Here is an 18,904-nt window from a genome sequence, read left to right on the forward strand (position 1 = left end):
CGAAGGGACCGAAGTGGCAGGAGCGCCCCGCCGCGTTGTCCTCTCCTCCCCCCCCCCCTCACCCCCCCACCCCCGCACCCCCCCCGTTTCAGCTGCCGTTTTTCCTTTGCAATGAACGGTCGGTCCAAAGAACCTCTCTCTAGGGCAGCGGAGAGCTTTTTGCACTTTAAAAAAAAACAAACAAACAAACAAAAAAAACCTACAAAAAAAAAAACAAACTACAAAAAAAAAAAAGAAAAAAAGGAGAGAAAAAAAAAAAAAAAAAAGGTTGGAATCTTCTTTTTTTGGGTCAGGATTTTATTTCCCTCCCTGTCCTGCCTGTGCCCGGACGCTCCCCGTCTCTCTCCCCGGCCCCCTCTGCAGCGCGTAGATAGCACAAACCCGGCCCCCCCGTGCCAGCACCCCCCAGCTGCCAGCCCGAGGGGCGCGGGGGGTCCCGCCGAGGGCAGCGAAAAGGGAGGAGACCCCTCGTCCCCCGGGGGCTGGGGGCGCAGCCCGAAAACGCGACGCGGGGCGGGGGACGGGACGACGGCCGCGGCGAGGGGGGCAGATTTCGGAGGGTCGCGAGCGGGGCGGCGGTGGCTCCTGCGAAAGACGGCGGAAGAATCGAAGCTTTTCTTTTTCCTTTTGGGTTGATTTTTTTATTTTCTTTTTTTTTTTTTTTTTTTTTTTCCTTTTTTTTGTTCTTTCGGTTTTGTAACGAGAAAGGAGAGAAAAAAGTAAAAATCAAAAAAAAAAAAAAAAAAAAAAAAGGTAGAGCTTAGCTGGAGCCCGGTGGGTGCCCCCTCCTCGGCGTGCGACCCTCCTCGTGCCACCGGCGGCGGGCGGCGGGGGGGGTGAAAATCCGCAAGGAAGAGGGGGGAAAAAAAAAAAATTAAAATAAAAAAAATAATAATTATATATATAAAATCACTTAGTGATTTAAAAGCAACCCAGACTGCTCCCTAAAGACAACTCCTGCAAGAAAAGTCACTTGTTTAAGGGTTTGGTTGTGTTTTTTGTTTCGTTTCAACCCCCCCCGGCCCCCGCCCCTCCCTGCCCCCCCCGCCCCCCTTCCCCCGGAGAAATATTGTAAATATCTATTTTTTTGTTGGCGATTTAGAGTCCATCTCTGATGTCTGTGCTTTCAAATTAAATGTCAGCATTAAGGGTAAAAGCAACGGCGTACGCTCTCTCCGTCGCTGGGGGCTGGGGCTGGGGGGTTCTTGGGGGCAGAGGGAGGGGAGCTCGTTGGCAATTTTTTCATTTTTATTTCGTTTTGTTTTATTTTTGTTCCGTTTTGGTTTGGTTTTTCCCTTTTTTTTTTTTTTTTTGGTTCTCTTTTTCTAAGCTCCGCTACCGGTTTTAGAGAGGATCTTTGCTCGTGTCGCCGCAGGGGCGGGAGCGATGTTGCGGGGGGGGAGGGAAGGTCCCAGCCTCTGAAGGGAAATATTTTGTTGCTCGGGGGTGGATTTTTTGGAATAAAAACGAAAAAAAAAAAGAAAAAAAAAAAAAATTTTTTTGAAAAGAAAAAACCAAACCCTGCGTCTCGCCTCTGCCCGTTGTCTGTCCGCGAGGGGAGCGGAGGGGCGGCCGTCCCCGTGTCCCCTCACGAGGCCACCGAGGTGACGCCGGCCCCTCCCGGCCCCGGGGACGAGGAGGCTGCGTCGCACGCCCGCCGTCGCACACGTGTGCGCGCGCGCACAGACACGCGTGGTGCCGGGTGCGCGTCGTCACGCGCGGTCACAGACGGGGTGTCACACACAGGGCGTGACGGGTGCCACGCACGGTAACGCCTGCGCGGTCACACGCACAGTGTCGCACGTGATGTCGCACACATGGTGTCACGCACGCACACGGTGTCACAGACACTGTCACGCACACACGATGTCACACACACACTGTCATAGACACACATGATGTCACGCACACACGATGTCACACACAGTGTCATGCACACATGGTGTCACACACATGATGTCACAGACACGCACACATGGTGTCACACACACGATGTCACGCACACAATGCACAATGTCACGCACACACGGTGTCACACACACGATGTCACTCACACACGATGTCACGCACACACGTCACACACGATGTGATGCACACACACGGTGTCACACACACACACAATGTCACAATGTCACGCACACAGACACTGTCATGCACACACACGTCACGCACACACGGTGTCACAGACACGATGTCACACACACGGTGTCATGCACACGCACGTCACGCACACACGGTGTCACGCACACACACGATGTCACAGCCGCTGTCACACACACGGTGTCACGTACACACACGTCACGCACACACACGATGTCACAGCTGCTGTCACACACACGGTGTCACGTACACACACGTCACGCACACACACGATGTCACAGCTGCTGTCACACACACGGTGTCACGTACACACACGTCACGCACACACACGATGTCACAGCCGCTGTCACACACACGGTGTCACGCACACACACGGTGTCACAGCCGCTGTCACACACGGTGTCATGCACACACACGTCACGCACACACGATGTCACAGCCGCTGTCACACACGGTGTCATGCACACACACGTCACGCACACACGATGTCACAGCCGCTGTCACACACATGGTGTCACGCACACACACGTCACACACACACGGTGTCACGCACACACACGATGTCACAGCCGCTGTCACACACACGGTGTCACGCACACACACGTCACGCACACACGGTGTCACGCACACACACGATGTCACAGCCGCTGTCACACACACGGTGTCACGCACACACACGTCACGCACACACGATGTCACGCACACACACGTCACGCACACACACGGTGTCACAGACGCTGTCACACACACGGTGTCACGCACACACACGATGTCACAGCCGCTGTCACACACACGGTGTCACGCACACACACGTCACGCACACACACGGTGTCACGCACACACACGTCACGCACACACGATGTCACAGCCGCTGTCACACACACGGTGTCACGCACACACACGTCACGCACACACACGGTGTCACAGCCGCTGTCACACACACGGTGTCACGCACACACACGTCACGCACACACGATGTCACAGCCGCTGTCACACGCGCACGGGGCGGCGGGAAGGGCCCGGCCCCAGGCCCCGCCCCCGCTCCGGCCCCGCCCCCGCACCGGCCCGGGGCGGCAGCGCCGCCTGTCACGCAGCGGGCACGCGCTCCCCTCCTCCCGCCGCTCCCCCCTCCCCGAATCCCCGCCATGTCCCCCCCGCGCCGCTGAGCCCGCGTTCGCCTCCTCCTCCTCCTCCACCGCCGCCGCCGCCTGGGCCGGGTCCGTCCCCGAGTCCGTTCCGGTTCCGGTTCCGGGTCCCGGTTCCGGTTCCGGGGTCCGTCCGGCTCCGGTCCGGCGGGCGGTGGGCGGCGGGCGGCGGGGGGGGGGCCCGGCCGGCCGGCCGGCGGCTGGCGGCACAAGATGGCGGACCTGGAGGCGGTGCTGGCGGACGTGAGCTACCTGATGGCCATGGAGAAGAGCCGCGCCGCGCCCGCCGCCCGCGCCAGCAAGCGGATCCTCCTGCCCGAGCCCAGGTGAGCCCACCCGCGACCCTTCCCCGCGCCCCACCCGCGGCGCGGCCCCGCGTGCGTGGGCGCGGACACCTCACCGGCGTGAGGGCGGGCACCCGCGCGGCCTGGCACCGGGGCGGGGGAGACCCCCGCGGGCACACCCACTCGTGTACAACCCCCCCCCCCACCACCACCACCGCCACCGCCACCTCTCCCACGCACCTCCCCCCGCCGGGCACACCTGCGGGTGCGCGCGCACACGCGCGCCGTAGCCCCGCGTCCCTGCGCGCGCGCACAGGCGCAGACACGCGTGGGGAGAGCTGCGGCGCTCCGCAGCCCGCCCTGCCCGCGCGGCACGCTTCGCAACCTCCCCCGTGCACACGCGCGCACACGTGCACGCGCGCCGGACCCGCGCGACACGGAACGCGGGGTGGCGGACGACCCTTTTTGGGGGGCACCCCTCCTTCCCCCCCCCCCCCTTCCCCCGCCAGCCTTCCTCGCACCCCAGCGCGCGGGTCACCGGGTTCCTGACCCAGCAACGCGTCACACGTTGGGGGGGGGACACACCCACGCAAGATGGGGGGACACGTGAAGGGAGCAGGGGTCTGTTTTGGGGGGGACAGGCGGGGCGCTGAGCCCCCCGCGCTCCCCCCCCCCCTCCCACCTCACCCGGGGGTCTCCGCAGCATCCGCAGCGTCATGCAGAAGTACCTGGAGGACCGGGGAGAGGTGACGTTCGACAAGATCTTCGCGCAGAAGATCGGTGAGCTGGGACGCGAGGGACACGGCGGGGAGGGGGCGCCCCCAAACGTGAGGGGGGGACACGCTCGTGACGCACCCCCGCGCCGGCGGGGGGCTGGACTGGTGGCACTGGTGGTGGCACTGGTAGCCGGCCCCGGCCGTGCCCCTCCGCCCCGCCGAGGGCGGCCGTGGGGCGGAGGCGGCTGGGGGCTGCGTGCCGCGACCCCCTGCGCCACGTCCCGCGCCCCGGGGTCCCCCACCCTGTCACTTCCCCCCCCCCACCACCTCCCAGCGCCGCCGCTAACCGTCCCCGGGGGCAGGAAGCGCCTCTCGCTTCCTCCCCGCCGGCGCTGGCGGTTTCCGGGCACGTCCGCCCCCGCCGCCGCGGCCTGCTCCGCGACGCCCCGCCTGTGCCCCTGTCCCGCGAGGCCGTTGGGACGGGGGGCGGGGGGGGACGCCCCCGTGCCCCTCGGCCCCTCTCACGCCGCGGCTCCGTCCCCGTCAGGGTACCTGCTTTTCCGGGATTTCGCCTTTAACCAGGCGGAGGAGGCCAAACCCCTGATGGAGTTTTACGAGGAGGTGAGAACGGGGTTTTGGGGGGGAGTGGGGGATGTGAGGTAGGGGTTGGGGGGGGTGGGATTCGGTACCCGCCGAATACTCAGTACTCGGTACCGGAGCCGTGCCCTCGGCAGATCAAGAAGTACGAGAAGCTGGATTCGGAGGAGGAGCGAACCGCCCGGAGCCGGCACATTTTCGACCATTACATCATGAAGGAGCTGCTGGCCTGCTCCCACGTGAGTGCCGTGCCGGGGTGGGGTCCCCAGAGCGGGCTGGGGGGGCGGGGGGGGGGGTGGTGTACCCAGTTTGTCCCAGTGGGTGATGGTGGTGTACCCAGTTTGTCCCAGTGGGCCTGGTACGCGGTGTCTTCGTGGGGAGCTCCGAAACCACCGCTGGTTCTGTTCTGGGAGCCCTAGGGATTGGGATTCCTCCGTGTCCCGCTTGTGCGGCGCTCCCCCCGAACCCCTGCGCCCCCCTCCCCTCTGCCCAGGGTGACGCTGTCCCCTCTTACCCCGCGCAGCCCTTCTCCAAAAGTGCCACCGAGCACGTCCAGAGCCGCCTGAGCAAGAAGCAGGTGCCCCCAGACCTCTTCCAGGTGGGCATCGCCCGGGACAGAGAGGGGGTCCCTGCCACCTCTGGTACTGGGAGGGTTAATCCTTACTGGGGGGAGGGCTGGGGGTGACGGGGGACCCCGGAGGTGCCGGGTGGAGGGGTCCCAGAAGGTTTGGGGAACCCCGAGGGATGGGGAGGGGGGTTGCTGGGGGTCCCCGTGGGGTGGTAGTGAGGAGATGGGGGGCTCCAGGTGACAGGGGGGGCTCCTCAGAGGGGGGAGGTTGGAACCCTGATGTAGAGGTGACTCGGGGTGACGGCGGGGTCCCCAGGGGTGGTGACAGCGGGGTCCCCAGAGACTCGGGTGACCCCGGAAGCATCCCCAGGGGGCTGGCGGCGGCAGGGGGGGTCCCCTGAGGGGTGGCAGCGAAGATATGGAAAACCCCAGGGCGGGAGGGGGCCACACGTGACCGTGGGACACGGGTGACCCGGGTGGCGCTGGGGACCCGGCGCTGAGCCCTTATGTGTCCCGTCCGTCCCCCCCCCAGCCCTACATCGAGGAGATCTGCCAGAACCTGCGCGGGGGCATCTTCCAGAAATTCATCGAGAGGTGAGACGGGGGGACGGTCCCGCCAGGATGGGGGCGTCCCGTCCCGCTGGGGGCTGGGGATCCCTTCTCAGATAGGAGCTCCGGGGGTGTCCGTCCCCACACTGGGGGGGGCTCTTCTATTCCGGGATGGGGGTCTCCAAACAAGCCCAAGGGGCCCTTTTGCCCTGAAATGGGGGGGGGCGGTCTCTGCAGGGGCTCCACTCTTGCTCTCTCTGTGCTTCGTTGCAGCGACAAGTTCACACGTTTCTGCCAGTGGAAGAACGTGGAGCTGAACATCCATGTGAGCAGGGACCCCTGGGGAGAGGGGACCCTCCGTGTTTCGCCCCCGGGGACACCCAGGTGTCCCGGCTCACCCCTGCCCCCCCCCCCAACTCCAGCTCACCATGAACGACTTCAGCGTTCACCGCATCATCGGCCGCGGCGGTTTCGGCGAGGTCTACGGCTGCCGGAAAGCGGACACGGGCAAAATGTAACGGGAGAAGCTGCGGCGCGGGGTGGAGGCGGGGGGGGGTCTGGAGGGGTCCGCCTGCAACGGGAGGGGGGAACCGGGGCCGTGGCGGTGGTCCCGAGGGCGTCCGCGGCGGCGCGGTGGCGGGTGGTAGGGGGTTGCAGCAGCATTGCCGTGGCTGCGGGTCTCCGGAGGATACGGGGACGTCACGGCCGCGGGTGGCAGCTGGACGCGGCCGCGGGCGGTGCGGTGGGACGGTGGGCAGGGGCGGGGGCCGCGGCGTCGACGCGGCGGGCAGCAGCGGGACCCTCTTTGCCCCCCCAGGTACGCCATGAAGTGTTTGGACAAGAAACGCATCAAGATGAAGCAGGGCGAGACACTGGCCCTCAACGAGCGCATCATGCTGTCCCTCGTCAGCACCGGGGTGAGGGGACGCGGGGCGAGGGAAGGGCGGTCCTGGGGGGCCGCCGAGCACTGCGTGACCCCCCCCCCCCCCTCCTGCCAGGACTGCCCGTTCATCGTCTGCATGTCCTACGCCTTCCACACGCCCGACAAGCTCAGCTTCATCCTCGACCTCATGAACGGTGAGAGGCCCCCCCCCGGCACCCCCGCGGCTGATTTTCGGCCCCGTGAGCGCGGCAGGGCGGTGCCAGGGTGACAGCCGCTTCCCGTCACCGCAGGAGGAGACCTGCATTATCACCTGTCCCAGCACGGCGTCTTTTCGGAGGAGGAGATGCGGTTCTACGCGGCCGAGATCATCCTGGGCCTGGAGCACATGCACAGCCGCTTCGTGGTGTACCGTGACCTCAAGGTGACCGCCCCCACGGGCGCCCTCGGACCCCCAAGGGAGGCCCTGCCGGCATCCCCAGCACCCTGTGGGCACCCGCGGACATCCCGAGACCTCACGGGGCGCTCGCTTCCCGCTCCCGCGGGCGCCCCCCGAATCCCGCAGAGCCCACCCCGTTTGGGCACCCTCGGGCTGAGGCGCGGGACGGTGTTTTCGGCAGCCGGCGAACATCCTCCTGGACGAGTTCGGCCACGTCCGCATCTCAGACCTGGGCCTGGCTTGCGACTTCTCCAAAAAGAAGCCCCACGCCAGCGTGTGAGTGCGCCCGCGCCCCCCGCCCCTCGCCGCCCGCCCGGCGCGGCCCCTGACCCTGCTCCCGTCCCCCCCGCAGAGGCACCCATGGGTACATGGCTCCGGAGGTGCTGCAGAAAGGGGTGGCGTACGACAGCAGCGCCGACTGGTTCTCGCTGGGCTGCATGCTCTTCAAACTGCTCCGGGGGTGAGCGCGCGGGCGCGGCGGGGCGGGGACACCCATGGGCGGCGCGGCGGGGCGCCCCTGACGTCCCCTCTCCGTCCCTGCGGCCGCAGGCACAGCCCCTTTCGGCAGCACAAGACGAAGGACAAGCACGAGATCGACCGGATGACGCTCACCATGGTGAGTTGGGGGCGGGCGGGGCGCCAGCCGTGCCCCCCCTCCCTGCAGCGTGGCGCTGGGGGGGGCGCAGGGGGTGCGTGGGGGGGTCGGGGACAGCTGGTCCCTGAAGGTGAGCGGTGCCCGGAGCGCGTGTTCGTGCCCATCTCTACATGCGTGCGCAGAATGACATGCGAGTGGACACGCGTGTAGATTGCACGCAGGTGTGTTTGCAACGTCTGCGTGTTGTCCGTGCACACGTGTGTGCCACGCTTACACGTGCGTGTCTGGTGCGTGCACACACGCATCCGCGTGTACATGCTTGCACAGGACTGGGTGCGTGCGCCTGCGTTACACGCGTGTGTGGGCCCATGTAAGCGCCTGTACGTACGTCTGTGCATGTGCACACTGCGTGTGTCAGCGCGTATCCCGTGCAGCTCCGCCCGCGTACCCCGCGCGCCCCCATCCCTGTTACACGCGTGTGCCTCGCGCGCTCACGCCGCGCCCTCTCCCGCAGACCGTCGAGCTGCCGGACTCCTTCTCCCCGGAGCTGCGCTCGCTGCTCGAGGGGCTGCTGCAGCGAGACGTCAACCGCCGGCTGGGCTGCATGGGGCGCGGGTGAGTCGCGGCGCGCGCCGGGGGGCGCGGGGCGGACGCGCGGCGTTCCCGTGCAGCGGCGCTCACCCCGCCTCGCTCCGCAGCGCTCAGGAGGTGAAGGAGGAGCCGTTCTTCAAGGGCCTGGACTGGCAGATGGTTTTCCTGCAGAAGGTGAGGGGCGCGACGCCCGGGGACGGCGGGTGGGGGGCAGCCACCCCTCTAAAACGCCTTCCCTCCCCCCCCCGCCTCACTCCCCGCAGTACACGCCGCCCCTGATCCCCCCCCGCGGCGAGGTGAACGCGGCCGACGCCTTCGACATCGGTTCCTTCGACGAGGAGGACACCAAAGGCATCAAGGTAGCGGGGAGCGGAGGGGCTGAGCGTGGCGGGGCTGGGGGTGACCGCTAGCCCCCGACCCGCCGACGCTTGCCCACCAGTTGCTGGAGAGCGACCAGGAGCTGTACCGCAACTTCCCGCTCACCATCTCGGAGCGGTGGCAGCAGGAGGTGACGGAGACCGTCTTCGAAGCCGTCAACGCCGACACCGACAAGCTGGAGGCTCGCAAGAAGGCCAAGAACAAGCAGCTGGGCCACGAGGAGGGTGAGCGGGGCCAGGGATCCCCCCCCACAAAACTGGAGCCCCCCCACCCCCTGGCTCCGCGCGGCCCCCTCTCCCGGGCCGTGCCGCGGGCTGACCGTGCGTTTCCGCGGCGCGCCGGGCGCAGAGTACGCCATGGGGAAGGACTGCATCATGCACGGGTACATGGCCAAACTGGGCAACCCCTTCCTGACGCAGTGGCAACGCCGCTACTTCTACCTCTTCCCCAACCGCCTGGAGTGGCGCGGGGAGGGCGAGTCGCCGGTAAGGCGGGCGCGGGGGGCGCGCGGAGGGGGTTTTTGGGGGGGTGAGGGGCCGGGCTGAGCCTGTCCCCCCAGCAGTCCCTGCTCACCATGGAGGAGATCGACTCGGTGGAGGAGACGCAGGTGAAGGAGCGCAAGTGCATCCTGCTGCGCATCCGCGGCGGCAAGCAGTTCGTGCTGCAGTGCGACGTGAGTCTGCCCCGCGCGGCAGGGCGCTAGCCACCTCCTGCCCCTCGCTAGCCATCTCCCCTGGGTGCCAGCCGCTCCCGCTGGGCGCTAACCAAACCTTGCTGGGCGCTAGCCACCTCCGGGCCGTCGCTAGCCGTCCCATGCTGGCCGCTAACCGCCTCCTCTGGCTGCTGGCCACCTTCTGCTGGCCGCTAGCCCCGCGTGTTTAGCAGCCTGGGATGCGAATATAGAAAATTTGGGGCGCCGGCACCCCGGGGGAGCCCAGCCCTGACCCGTGCCCCGCCCCGCGCAGAGCGACCCCGAGCTGGTGCAGTGGCGGAAGGAGCTGCGGGACGCCCAGCGCCAGGCGCAGCAGCTGCTGCAGCGGGTGCCGCGCATGCAGAACAAACCCCGCTCGCCCGTGGTGGAGCTCAGCAAAGTGCCGTTCGTCCAGCGCTCCGCCAACGGGCTCTGACCCCGCGCCCCCCGCGCCGCCGCGCGCCCTCCTCCCGCCTTCCCACCCCGCCTCTAATTTATTGGGTTGGGTTCCCGCGTGCCCCCGCTCCTCCTCGTCATCGTCGTCGTCGTCGTCCCCGGGATGGGGCGTTGGAGGACGCCCGGTGCCGGTTTCGCCGCGGGCACGGCTGCGGCGTCGCCGGCCCCCACCCCACCCCGCCCCGGCGCGGAGCTGGCGCTGGGCGTGCGGCGCGGCTCGGCGCCTCTCCCCGGCGTCTCCCCCCCCACCCACCCCACTACGAACTCTCCGGCTAAAATGAAGGCGGCCCCCACCCCGCGCCCCCCCCTCTCCGCTTCGCCACCGCTGCGTGTGCCAAAAACGGGGTGAGGTGGGTGCCCAGCTCCGGCCGGGCGGGGAACCGGCCCACTCGTCTCGCCCCCCCCCACCCCACCCCGCCCCGTAGCCTTCGCCCACCGGCCGTGCACCGGCGGGTGGGTGCCAAGCCCTTGGTGTGTGCGTGTGCGTGTGTGTGCGCCCCCCCGGGTTGGGGGGGGGACCCTCCTGTAAATACTGTGCCATGGGTCCCCTCTGCCCCCCCCCCCCACGGCTGCATCCCTGCCACCCCCCCCCCGGAGCTGGGGGACACGGGGCGGCTGAGGAGGAGGGAAGCAAGGTGAGACCCCCTCCCAAAATCTGCCTGGTGTCCCCAGCCCCCGGCAGCATCTGTAAATATTGGTCGGCTGCGGGGGCCGGGGGGGGGCAGGGGGTGGCACCAGGCAGGGCCGGGGCCGCTGGCGAGTGAGATTTTAATGAGCAGAAATGTGAGAATGCACAAAAAAAAAAAATTAAAAAAGAGTTTTTATAATAAAAATCTAGAAAAACACCGGTGGGCTACGTCTGATTTTTTTTTTGGGGGGGGGGTGGCAGAGATGTCCCGGTACCCGCCTGGGCTGCGACGGCGGGACAGAGCGAAACGGCTGCCGCTGCCCCGGGGGTTGGGGGGGGCAGCCCCGGTGGGGGGGTCCTGGGACCCGGGATGGGGATGGGGAAGGGGAAGGGGATGGGATGGGGAGTGGGAAGGGATGGGATAGGACTGGGGTGGGGATGGGGATTCGGAGTAGGATGGACATGGGATGAGGACGAGGAGTGGGATGGGGATGGGAACTGGGAAGGGGACTGGGATTGGGATGGGGATGGGAACTGGGAAGGGGATTGGGATTGGGAAGGGGATGGGAGGGGGATGGGGATTGGGAGTGGGAAGGGGATTGGGAGTGGGAAGGGGATGGGATAGGACTGGGGTGGGGGTGGGGATTCGGAGTAGGATGGGGATGGGATAAGGACGAGGAGTGGGATGGGGATGGGAACTGGGAAGGGGATAGGGATTGGGAAGGGGATGGGAACTGGGAGGGGGATGGGGATTGGGAGTGGGATGGGGATGGGGAGTGGGATGGAGACTGGGAGTGGGATGGGGATTGGGAAGGGGCTGGATGGGATGGGGGGAGCCCGGGGCCGGGGGGGTGCCCGGGGGTCCCGGGTACCGACTGCGGGGCTGGGGTCTGCGACCTGAAAGGGGAAGGGGGGGTCCCGGGGCCGCGCAGCCCCGCCGGGTGCCCAGGAGGGGGCCAGCCCCGGTACCGGGGTGGGTGCGGGGCGGGCGCAGAGGGGCGGAGGAGGGGGGCAGACCCGGGTCCGTCTCCCGGTGCGGGATACCCGGTGCTGGGGTCCGCCCGTGTCCGGTTCCCGATGCCGGGGCTGGGCCGCCCGACCGCGTCCGGTTCCCGGTTCCGGGTACCGGTTCCCGGTGTCGGCCCCGCCCCGCGCCGCGCCGCCGCTCTGCGCCGTCTCCTCCGCCGCCGCCGCTGCCGCCGCCGCCGCCGCCGCCGCCGCCGCCCCCGCGCGAGCAGCCATTGCGGGGCAGGCCCGGCCGCTGCGGCCCCGGGGCCATGGTTGCGGGATGGCCCGGCCCGCCGACACCTTCCCGCTCCACCGCCTCGTCTGGCACAACCGGCACCAGGCGCTGGACAGCGCCCTGCGAACCGGCACGGTGGGCGCCCGCACCGGGAGGGACCCCCCCCCCCCACCCCGCACCCCCACCCCGCACCCCCGCCCCGCGCCCCCGCCCCGCACCCCCGCCCCGCAACCCACCCCCGGCCACCGTCTGCGGGGGAGGCGGGGGGAACCGGGCACCGGGAGATGCGGGGAGGAGTCGGGGGGGGGGAACGACACTGGGATGCGGGGGCGGCGGGGCTCCGGGATGGGGGAACTGGGAGCGCTGGGGGAGACTGGGGACTGGGCCGCTGGGGGGACTGGGAGAGCTGTGGGAGATTTGGAGCACTGCGAACTGGAGCACTGGGAGCGCTGAGGGAGCGCTGGAGGGGACTGGGAGACTGGGGGAGACTGGGAGCACTGGGGGAAGTGGGAGGACTAGGGGAACTGGAAGAACTGAGAGAACTGGGGGCACTGGAGAAACTGGGAGCACTGGGAACTGGGGCACTGGGAGCACTGGGGGGGACTGGGAGCACTAGGGAGACTGGGGGCACTGAGAGAACTGCGGGCTCTGGGGAGACTGGGGGAACTGGGAGCACTAGGGGAAGTGGGGGTACTGGGGGAACTGGGGGGACTGAAAGAACTGGGAACTGGGGGAGACTGAGAGAATTGGGAAAGCTGGCAGCACTGGGGGGATCTTGGGGCACTGGGGGCAACTGGAGGCACTGGTGCCACTGAGGGAGGCTGGGTGCAATGGGGGACTGGGGGCACTGGATGCACTGGGGAGACTGGGGGCACTGGAGACTGAGAGTACTCGGGGGGACTGGGAACGCCGTGGGGACTGGGGGCACTGGGATACTAGGGAACCATAGCACCAGGACACTGGAAGCACCAGGCAACTGGGAGCACTGGGACTGAGGTACGGCAGGCACTGGGATGGGAGCGCTGGAGGTACAGGGAAACTGGGAGCTCTGGGGCACTGGGAGAAGTGGGGTAGGGGGAAATTGAGAGTATTGGGAGCACTGGGCGGGGGGCAGTGGCACTGGAGCGAGGCTACTGAGATCACGAGGGACTGGGAGCACTGGGGCTGTAATAGGGCTGCGGGCACTGGGACTGGGGGGCACTGGGGGGCACTGGGGGTGTGGGAAACGGCGCAGGGGCATCTGGGCCCAGAGCGGGACGAGGGGCTGGGGCTGTACCGCGCCGGGGTCACTGGGAGGGGGTACGGGGAGCCCACCGTCCCCCAGTCTGGCGGTGGCGGTGACCCCGCGGGTGGGCGCAGCACGACGTGGAGCTGCCGGACCCCCGCGGCCGGACCCCGCTGGAGCTGGCCGTGTCCCTGGGGCACCTGGAGTCGGCGCGGGTGCTGCTGCGGCACAACGCCAACGTGGGCCGCGAGAACGCCAACGGCTGGACGGGTACGCGGGCGCCGCGACCCCCTCCTTGCCGCCGCCGGCCCCCATCCCACCCCGCCCGGGCCGGGTGACACCACGCGGGCGCTCGGTGGCACCCGGCTGAGGGTCTCCCGTTGTCCCAGTGCTGCAGGAGGCGGTGAGCACCGGTGACCCCGAAATGGTGCAACTGGTGCTCCAGTACCGCGACTACCAGCGGGCGACGCGGCGGCTGGCCGGCATCCCCGAGCTGCTCAGCAAACTGCGCCGGGTGGGTGGGCAGCGCCCCCCCACCCTCCCCCCACCCCACCCCACCACTGGGGCCCCCCCACGTCTCCCCAGTTCCCCCCCATTTCCTCCACGACCCCTGCTTACCCATCCCTTCCCACCCAGGACCCATAGTGACCCCCAAACCCCTCCCCATCTTCCCAGTGATCCCAGTACGGACCCCCCCACCTCCTCCAGCCCCCCCCCCAAGGCTGCTCCGTGACCCCCATCCCCCCCCGCCATCTTTTCCAGGCGTCTGACTTCTACGTGGAGATGAAGTGGGAATTCACCAGCTGGGGTGAGTGGGGGGCTGCGGTGGGCGCCGGGAGGGGGGGGCCGGCCGCCCCTCGCCGTGGCCGCCGAGGGGGTGACGGATGCGGGGGACCCCCCCCCCCCACGCCCCGCAGTGCCGCTGGTCTCCAAAGTGTGCCCCAGCGACGTCTACCGCGTCTGGAAACGGGGGGAGAGCCTGCGCGTCGACACCACGCTGCTGGGCTTCGAGCACATGACGTGGCAGCGCGGGCGCCGCAGTTACATCTTCAAGGGGGAAGGTCAGCCCCCCCACCCCCCCAGGACTCCCCCTCGGCGACCCCAAGGGTGTCCCTTCCCCCCCCCCGCCCCAGCCCTCCACGCCCATCAGGGCGCCAAATCCCCCGTTGCCTCGCCGGGACCCCCCGCGGCGCCCGAATAAGCGCGGGCTCAGGGTGCCGCGGGGTTGGGGGGGGGGGGGGCGTCCCGCGGGGTGCTGAGCCGTGTCCCCGCGCGCAGCCGAGGGGGCGGTGGTGATGGAGGTGGACCACGACAAGCAGGTGGTCTACACGGAGACGCTGGCGCTGGCCTCGCACGAGCCCGACCTGCTGCTGGCGGCCATGCAGCCCACGGAGGAGCACGTGGCCGGGCGGCTGACGTCCCCCATCGTCTCCACGCACCTGGACACCAGGAACATCGCTTTCGAGAGGTGGGCCCCCCCGCGGGGTGCCACGGGGGGGGCGGGTGACGGCGTAGCGAGGGCGGGAAGGGGGTTTCACGCTTTGCCCCCTCCCCAGGAACAAGTCGGGGATCTGGGGCTGGCGCTCGGAGAAGATGGAGGTGGTGAGCGGCTACGAGGCCAAGGTGGGCGCGGGGACGGGGACGGCGGGGACGGGGTGGGACCCCCCGCCTCACCCCCGGTGCGCGAGGGGGCTGAGCGTGTCCGTCGTCGTCGTCCCCCCCCCCCGCCCCGGGCAGGTGTACAGCGCCAGCAACGTGGAGCTGGTCACCAAAACCAGGACCGAGCACCTCTCCGACCAGGACAAGTCACGCAGCAAAGGTGACAGCCCCGCCGGCCAATCAGGGAGCCCGTACGCTGCGGGGACACGCCCCCTAGTGCAAGGTCCTCCCCCTAGTGCAAGGCCCGCCCCCCCTTCCTGGGTGGGAGAGGTGTCAGGGGTTGGGTGGCACGCTGGGTGTGACGTGTGTCAGGCGTGGGACGCTGTGGGGTGTCACCCGTCAGGCGTGGGACACTTTGGGGTGTTACCAGTCGGGCATGGGACAGTGTCTGGGGGGCGACCTGTCAGATGTGGGTCACCATGGGTGTGGGGTGTCACTTGTCGGGCACGGGACATCGTGGGTGCTGGGTGTGACCCACCATCAGGCGTGGGACAGTTTGGGTGCAGGGTGTCACCCGTCACGCGTGGGACACCGTGGGTGCGGGGTGCGACCCATCGTCAGGCGTGGGACAGTTCGGGTGCTGGGTGTCACCCATCACGCGTGGGACACCGTGGGTGCTGGGTGTGACCCATCATCAGGCGTGGGACAGTTTGGGTGTAGGGTGTCACCCGTCACATGTGGGACACCGTGGGTGCGGGGTGTCACCAGGTGTGGGATACTGTGGGTGCTGGGTGTCACCCGTCACGCGTGGGACCCCGTGGGTGCTGGGTGTGACCCACCATCAGGTGTGGGACAGTTCGGGTGCTGGGTGTCACCTGTCACGTGTGGGACACCGTGGGTGCGGGGTGCGACCCATCGTCAGGCGTGGGACAGTTCGGGTGCTGGGTGTCACCCGTCAGGCGTGGGACACCGTGGGTGCTGGGTGTGACCCATCATCAGGCGTGGGACAGTTCGGGTGCTGGGTGTCACCCGCCAGGCGTGGGACCCCGTGGGCGCGGGGTGTGTCCCGTGACAGCCCGGGCAGACGCGTGGGTGCCGTGCCCCCCACCCACGCTGCACCCCACCCCCCCCCTCTCCCTCCAGGCTCCAAGACCCCCTTCCACTCCTTCCTGGGCATCGCCCAGCAGCACGGCACCCACAACGGGGTGAGTGCCCACCACGGGTGGGGGGGCTGGGGTGGGGGCCACCCGTGGGCGCGGGGCTGAGCAGTGCCGGTGCCACCCGCAGGCGCCCGTGCTGCAGGCGGCCAGCCCCACCAACCCCACGGCCATCACCCCCGAGGAATATTTCGACCCCCACTTCGACCTGGAGACCCGCAACATCGGCCGTCCCGTCGAGGTGTCCAGCAAGGTGCAGAGGTGAGGCCACCCCGGGGTGACAGGGTCCACGGGACGTGGCCCTGGGTGTCAGGACCCTCGGGGTGGTGACGGGGTGGGGACGTGGCCCTGGGTGTCAGGTCCCACAGGGTGGTGACGGGGTCCTGGGTGGTGCTGGGGTCCCGGGGAGGTGACCGTTGGTGTCAGACCCACGGGGCGGTGGTGGGGTCCCAGGGGACGTGGCCCTGGGTGTCAGGACCCTCAGGGTGGTGGTGGGGTCCCAGGTGTCAGACCCACGGGGCAGTGGTGGAGTCCCCGGGTGTCAGACCCACGGGGTGGTGGTGGGGTCCCAGGGGACATGGCCCTGGGTGTCAGGACCCTCGGGGTGGTGATGGGATCCCAGAGAGGTGACCGTTGGTGTCAGACCCATGGGGCAGTGGTGGGGTCCCAGGGGATGTGGCCCTGGGTGTCAGGACCCTCGGGGTGGTGGTGGGGTCCCAGGGAGGTGACATTTGGTGTCAGGACCCATGGGGCGGTGGTGGGGTCCTGGGTGTCAGACCCACGGGGCCATGGTGGGGTCCCAGGGAGGTGACCATTGGTGTCAGGACCCTCAGGGTGGTGGTAGGGTCCCAGGGAGGTGACCGTTGGTGTCAGACCCCCGGGGCGGTGCCGGGGTCCCGGGTGTCAGACCCATAGGGCAGTGGTGGGGTCCCAGGGGACGTGGCCCTGGGTGTCAGGACCCTCGGGGCGGTGCTGGGGTCCCAGGGAGGTGACCGTTGGTGTCAGACCCCCGAGGCGGTGCCGGGGTCCCGGGTGTCAGACCCCCGGGGCGGTGCCGGGGCGCGTGGGCGCTGTCCCTGGCGGGGGTCCCCGTGCCCACGCCGGTGCCCGGGCAGGTTCAAGGCGACGCTGTGGCTGTGCGAGCAGCACCCGCTGTCGCTGGCGGAGCAGGTGACGCCCATCATCGACCTCATGGCCATCTCCAACGCCCACTTCGCCAAACTGCGCGACTTCATCACCCTCAAGCTGCCCCCCGGCTTCCCCGTCAAGATCGGTGAGCGGAGGGGACGGGGTGGCTGGGGGGGGCGGGAGGGGGCGCGCAGGGGTGAGGATCTGACCCCTGACCCCTGCACCCCCAGAAATCCCCCTCTTCCACGTCCTCAACGCCCGCATCACCTTCAGCAACCTCTGCGGGTGCGACCAGCCGCTGGGCTCCGTGCGGGTCTGCGCCCCCACCCACCCCCCCGGCACCCAGCCCCCCGGTCCCGGAGGTGAGGCTTGGGGGTGCCCTGGGGTTTTGGGGGGGGTCTGCGGAGGGGTAGGGGTTAACCCAGGGTGGGTGCTACGGGTGGGGGGGGGGGGGGGGGGTCCCTGGGCTGGGGGTGCCGTGGGCGATGGGTGCTGCGGGGTGTCAGGGCTGGGGGGGTGTCGGGGTCCCGCGGGCCCTTGGGGGACACAGGGTGGCGTGGCCACGGGTTAGGGGTGCAGGGTGCTGTGGGGGTGCTTGGTGGCACAGGATACCTGTGGTTTTGGGGTGCCCTGGGTGCCATGGGGTGCGGGGTGCTCTGGGGGGGGTCCACAGAATGCTGTGGGGTGCCCGTGGGTGCAGGGTGCTGTGGGGGTGCTTGGTGGCACAGGATACCTGTGGTTTGGGGTGCCCTGGGTGCCATGAGGTGCGGGGCGCTCTGGGGGGGGGGTTCCTCAGGACGCCGTGGGGTGCCGTGGGGTGCTGACGGGGGCGGCGCGGCGGCAGGCTGGCCCTTCCCGTGCGAGGTGGAGGCGGGGGTGTTCGAGGTGCCGGCGGGGTACACGGTGCTGGGCGCGGGGCGCAGCGAGCCCCTGCGGGACGAGGACGACGACCTGCTGCAGTTCGCCATCCAGCAGAGCCTGCTCGACGCCGGCACCGAGACCGACCAGGTGGGTGGACACGCCCCCTAATTGCATAACCCCGCCCCTTTCGCGGCCGGACACGCCCCCTCAGCTCAGGCCCCGCCCTCATCCCCGCCCCACAGGTGACCATCTGGGAGGCGCTGACCAATACCCGCCCGGGCGTGGACCCACCCCCCTACGACGAGGATCTGCAGCTGGAACGGTGAGGCCCCGCCCACTCCGTGTGCCACGCCCACATTTTGGGGTGGAGCCTGAGGATGCACCGCCCACCACTCCGGGGCGTGGCCAAGGCGGGGGGGCGGTGCCTTAGTGGTGTCAGGGTGGGACGAGGGGGAGGGGAGGAGCTCCCGCGTGGGCGTGGCTAACCCGATGTAGGCGTGCCTAAAGAGGGGTGTGGTTCGCGAGTGGGCGTGGCCTATGCCGAAGAGGCGTGGTCACAGCAGATCTGCTCGCAGGCCCTGCAAGAGAGCATCCTGCTGCAGGCCGGCCCCAGCGCCCACCCCGCTGTGGCCGGGACCCCCCCCCCCGGGGCTGGCGGCGGGGACGGCGACCCCCCGGCACCCGGCGCCTACGGCAGCTTCGCCGAGCAGCTGCGCTTGGCCATGGCGCTGTCGGAGCGGGAGCAGGAGGAGCGGGAGCGGCGGCGGCGCGAGGAGGACGAGGAGCTGCAGCGCATCCTGCGCCTCTCGCTCACCGAAAAATAGCGACGGGGACCGGGACGTGCTCCTCCCCCGCCCCCCCCCCGTCCCAGCCACGTGGGGACAACCGGGAACGGGAGGTCCCGCGCTGGGGACACCCCGCACGAGGACGGGGACGTCCTGCCAGCGTCGCCCTCGACTGAGGACAAGCCGGGCGCGGGGGACAGCCCCCCATGGGCACCGTCCCGCACCGGGACACCCCAACTCGGGCACCCGCCCCGTGCCGGGGAACCCCCCCCCCCGGCAGGCACGGGCC

The 18,904-nt window shown here is 68.8% G+C and overlaps 2 protein-coding genes across 5 annotated transcripts; both read left to right on the top strand.

Annotated features, from left to right (window-relative positions):
* The first annotated feature begins 3,292 nt into the window (after nt 1-3,292).
* GRK2 (G protein-coupled receptor kinase 2) lies at nt 3,293-10,183 on the top strand. 2 transcript variants are annotated; one of them, XM_086749477.1, is made up of 21 exons: nt 3,293-3,571; nt 4,233-4,309; nt 4,793-4,866; nt 4,980-5,081; nt 5,366-5,440; nt 5,943-6,004; nt 6,233-6,284; nt 6,382-6,473; nt 6,777-6,876; nt 6,958-7,036; nt 7,133-7,263; nt 7,460-7,554; nt 7,631-7,738; nt 7,828-7,894; nt 8,388-8,488; nt 8,572-8,638; nt 8,728-8,823; nt 8,904-9,066; nt 9,191-9,327; nt 9,405-9,515; nt 9,808-10,183. In XM_086749477.1, the coding sequence occupies exons 1-21, from the start codon at nt 3,459-3,461 to the stop codon at nt 9,967-9,969; spliced, it is 2,064 nt and encodes a 687-aa protein (XP_086605603.1). In that variant the 5' UTR covers nt 3,293-3,458; the 3' UTR covers nt 9,970-10,183. The 2 variants fall into 2 exon arrangements, with proteins under 2 accessions (XP_086605603.1, XP_086605602.1); XM_086749476.1 differs by having other exon boundaries at nt 3,295-3,571; nt 9,402-9,515.
* A 1,520-nt stretch (nt 10,184-11,703) lies between these two features.
* On the top strand, nt 11,704-18,760 carry ANKRD13D (ankyrin repeat domain 13D). 3 transcript variants are annotated; one of them, XM_086748651.1, is made up of 15 exons: nt 11,704-11,995; nt 13,220-13,355; nt 13,475-13,599; nt 13,848-13,893; nt 14,003-14,146; nt 14,405-14,553; nt 14,642-14,708; nt 14,823-14,904; nt 15,828-15,889; nt 15,972-16,102; nt 16,957-17,114; nt 17,243-17,331; nt 17,814-17,977; nt 18,073-18,152; nt 18,405-18,760. In XM_086748651.1, exons 1-15 carry the CDS (start codon nt 11,906-11,908, stop codon nt 18,652-18,654), a joined length of 1,773 nt encoding a protein of 590 aa, XP_086604777.1. In that variant the 5' UTR covers nt 11,704-11,905; the 3' UTR covers nt 18,655-18,760. The 3 variants fall into 3 exon arrangements, 2 of the variants coding, with proteins under 2 accessions (XP_086604777.1, XP_086604776.1); XR_015258657.1 differs by having other exon boundaries at nt 11,720-11,995; nt 14,364-14,553; nt 18,405-18,462; XM_086748650.1 differs by having other exon boundaries at nt 11,732-11,995; nt 14,364-14,553; nt 17,200-17,331.
* The last annotated feature ends 144 nt before the right edge of the window (nt 18,761-18,904 follow it).

The sequence above is a fragment of the Chlamydotis macqueenii genome, chromosome 5, assembly GCF_036417535.1.
Source record: "Chlamydotis macqueenii isolate bChlMac1 chromosome 5, bChlMac1.mat, whole genome shotgun sequence".
NCBI classification, from domain to species: Eukaryota; Metazoa; Chordata; class Aves; order Otidiformes; family Otididae; genus Chlamydotis; species Chlamydotis macqueenii.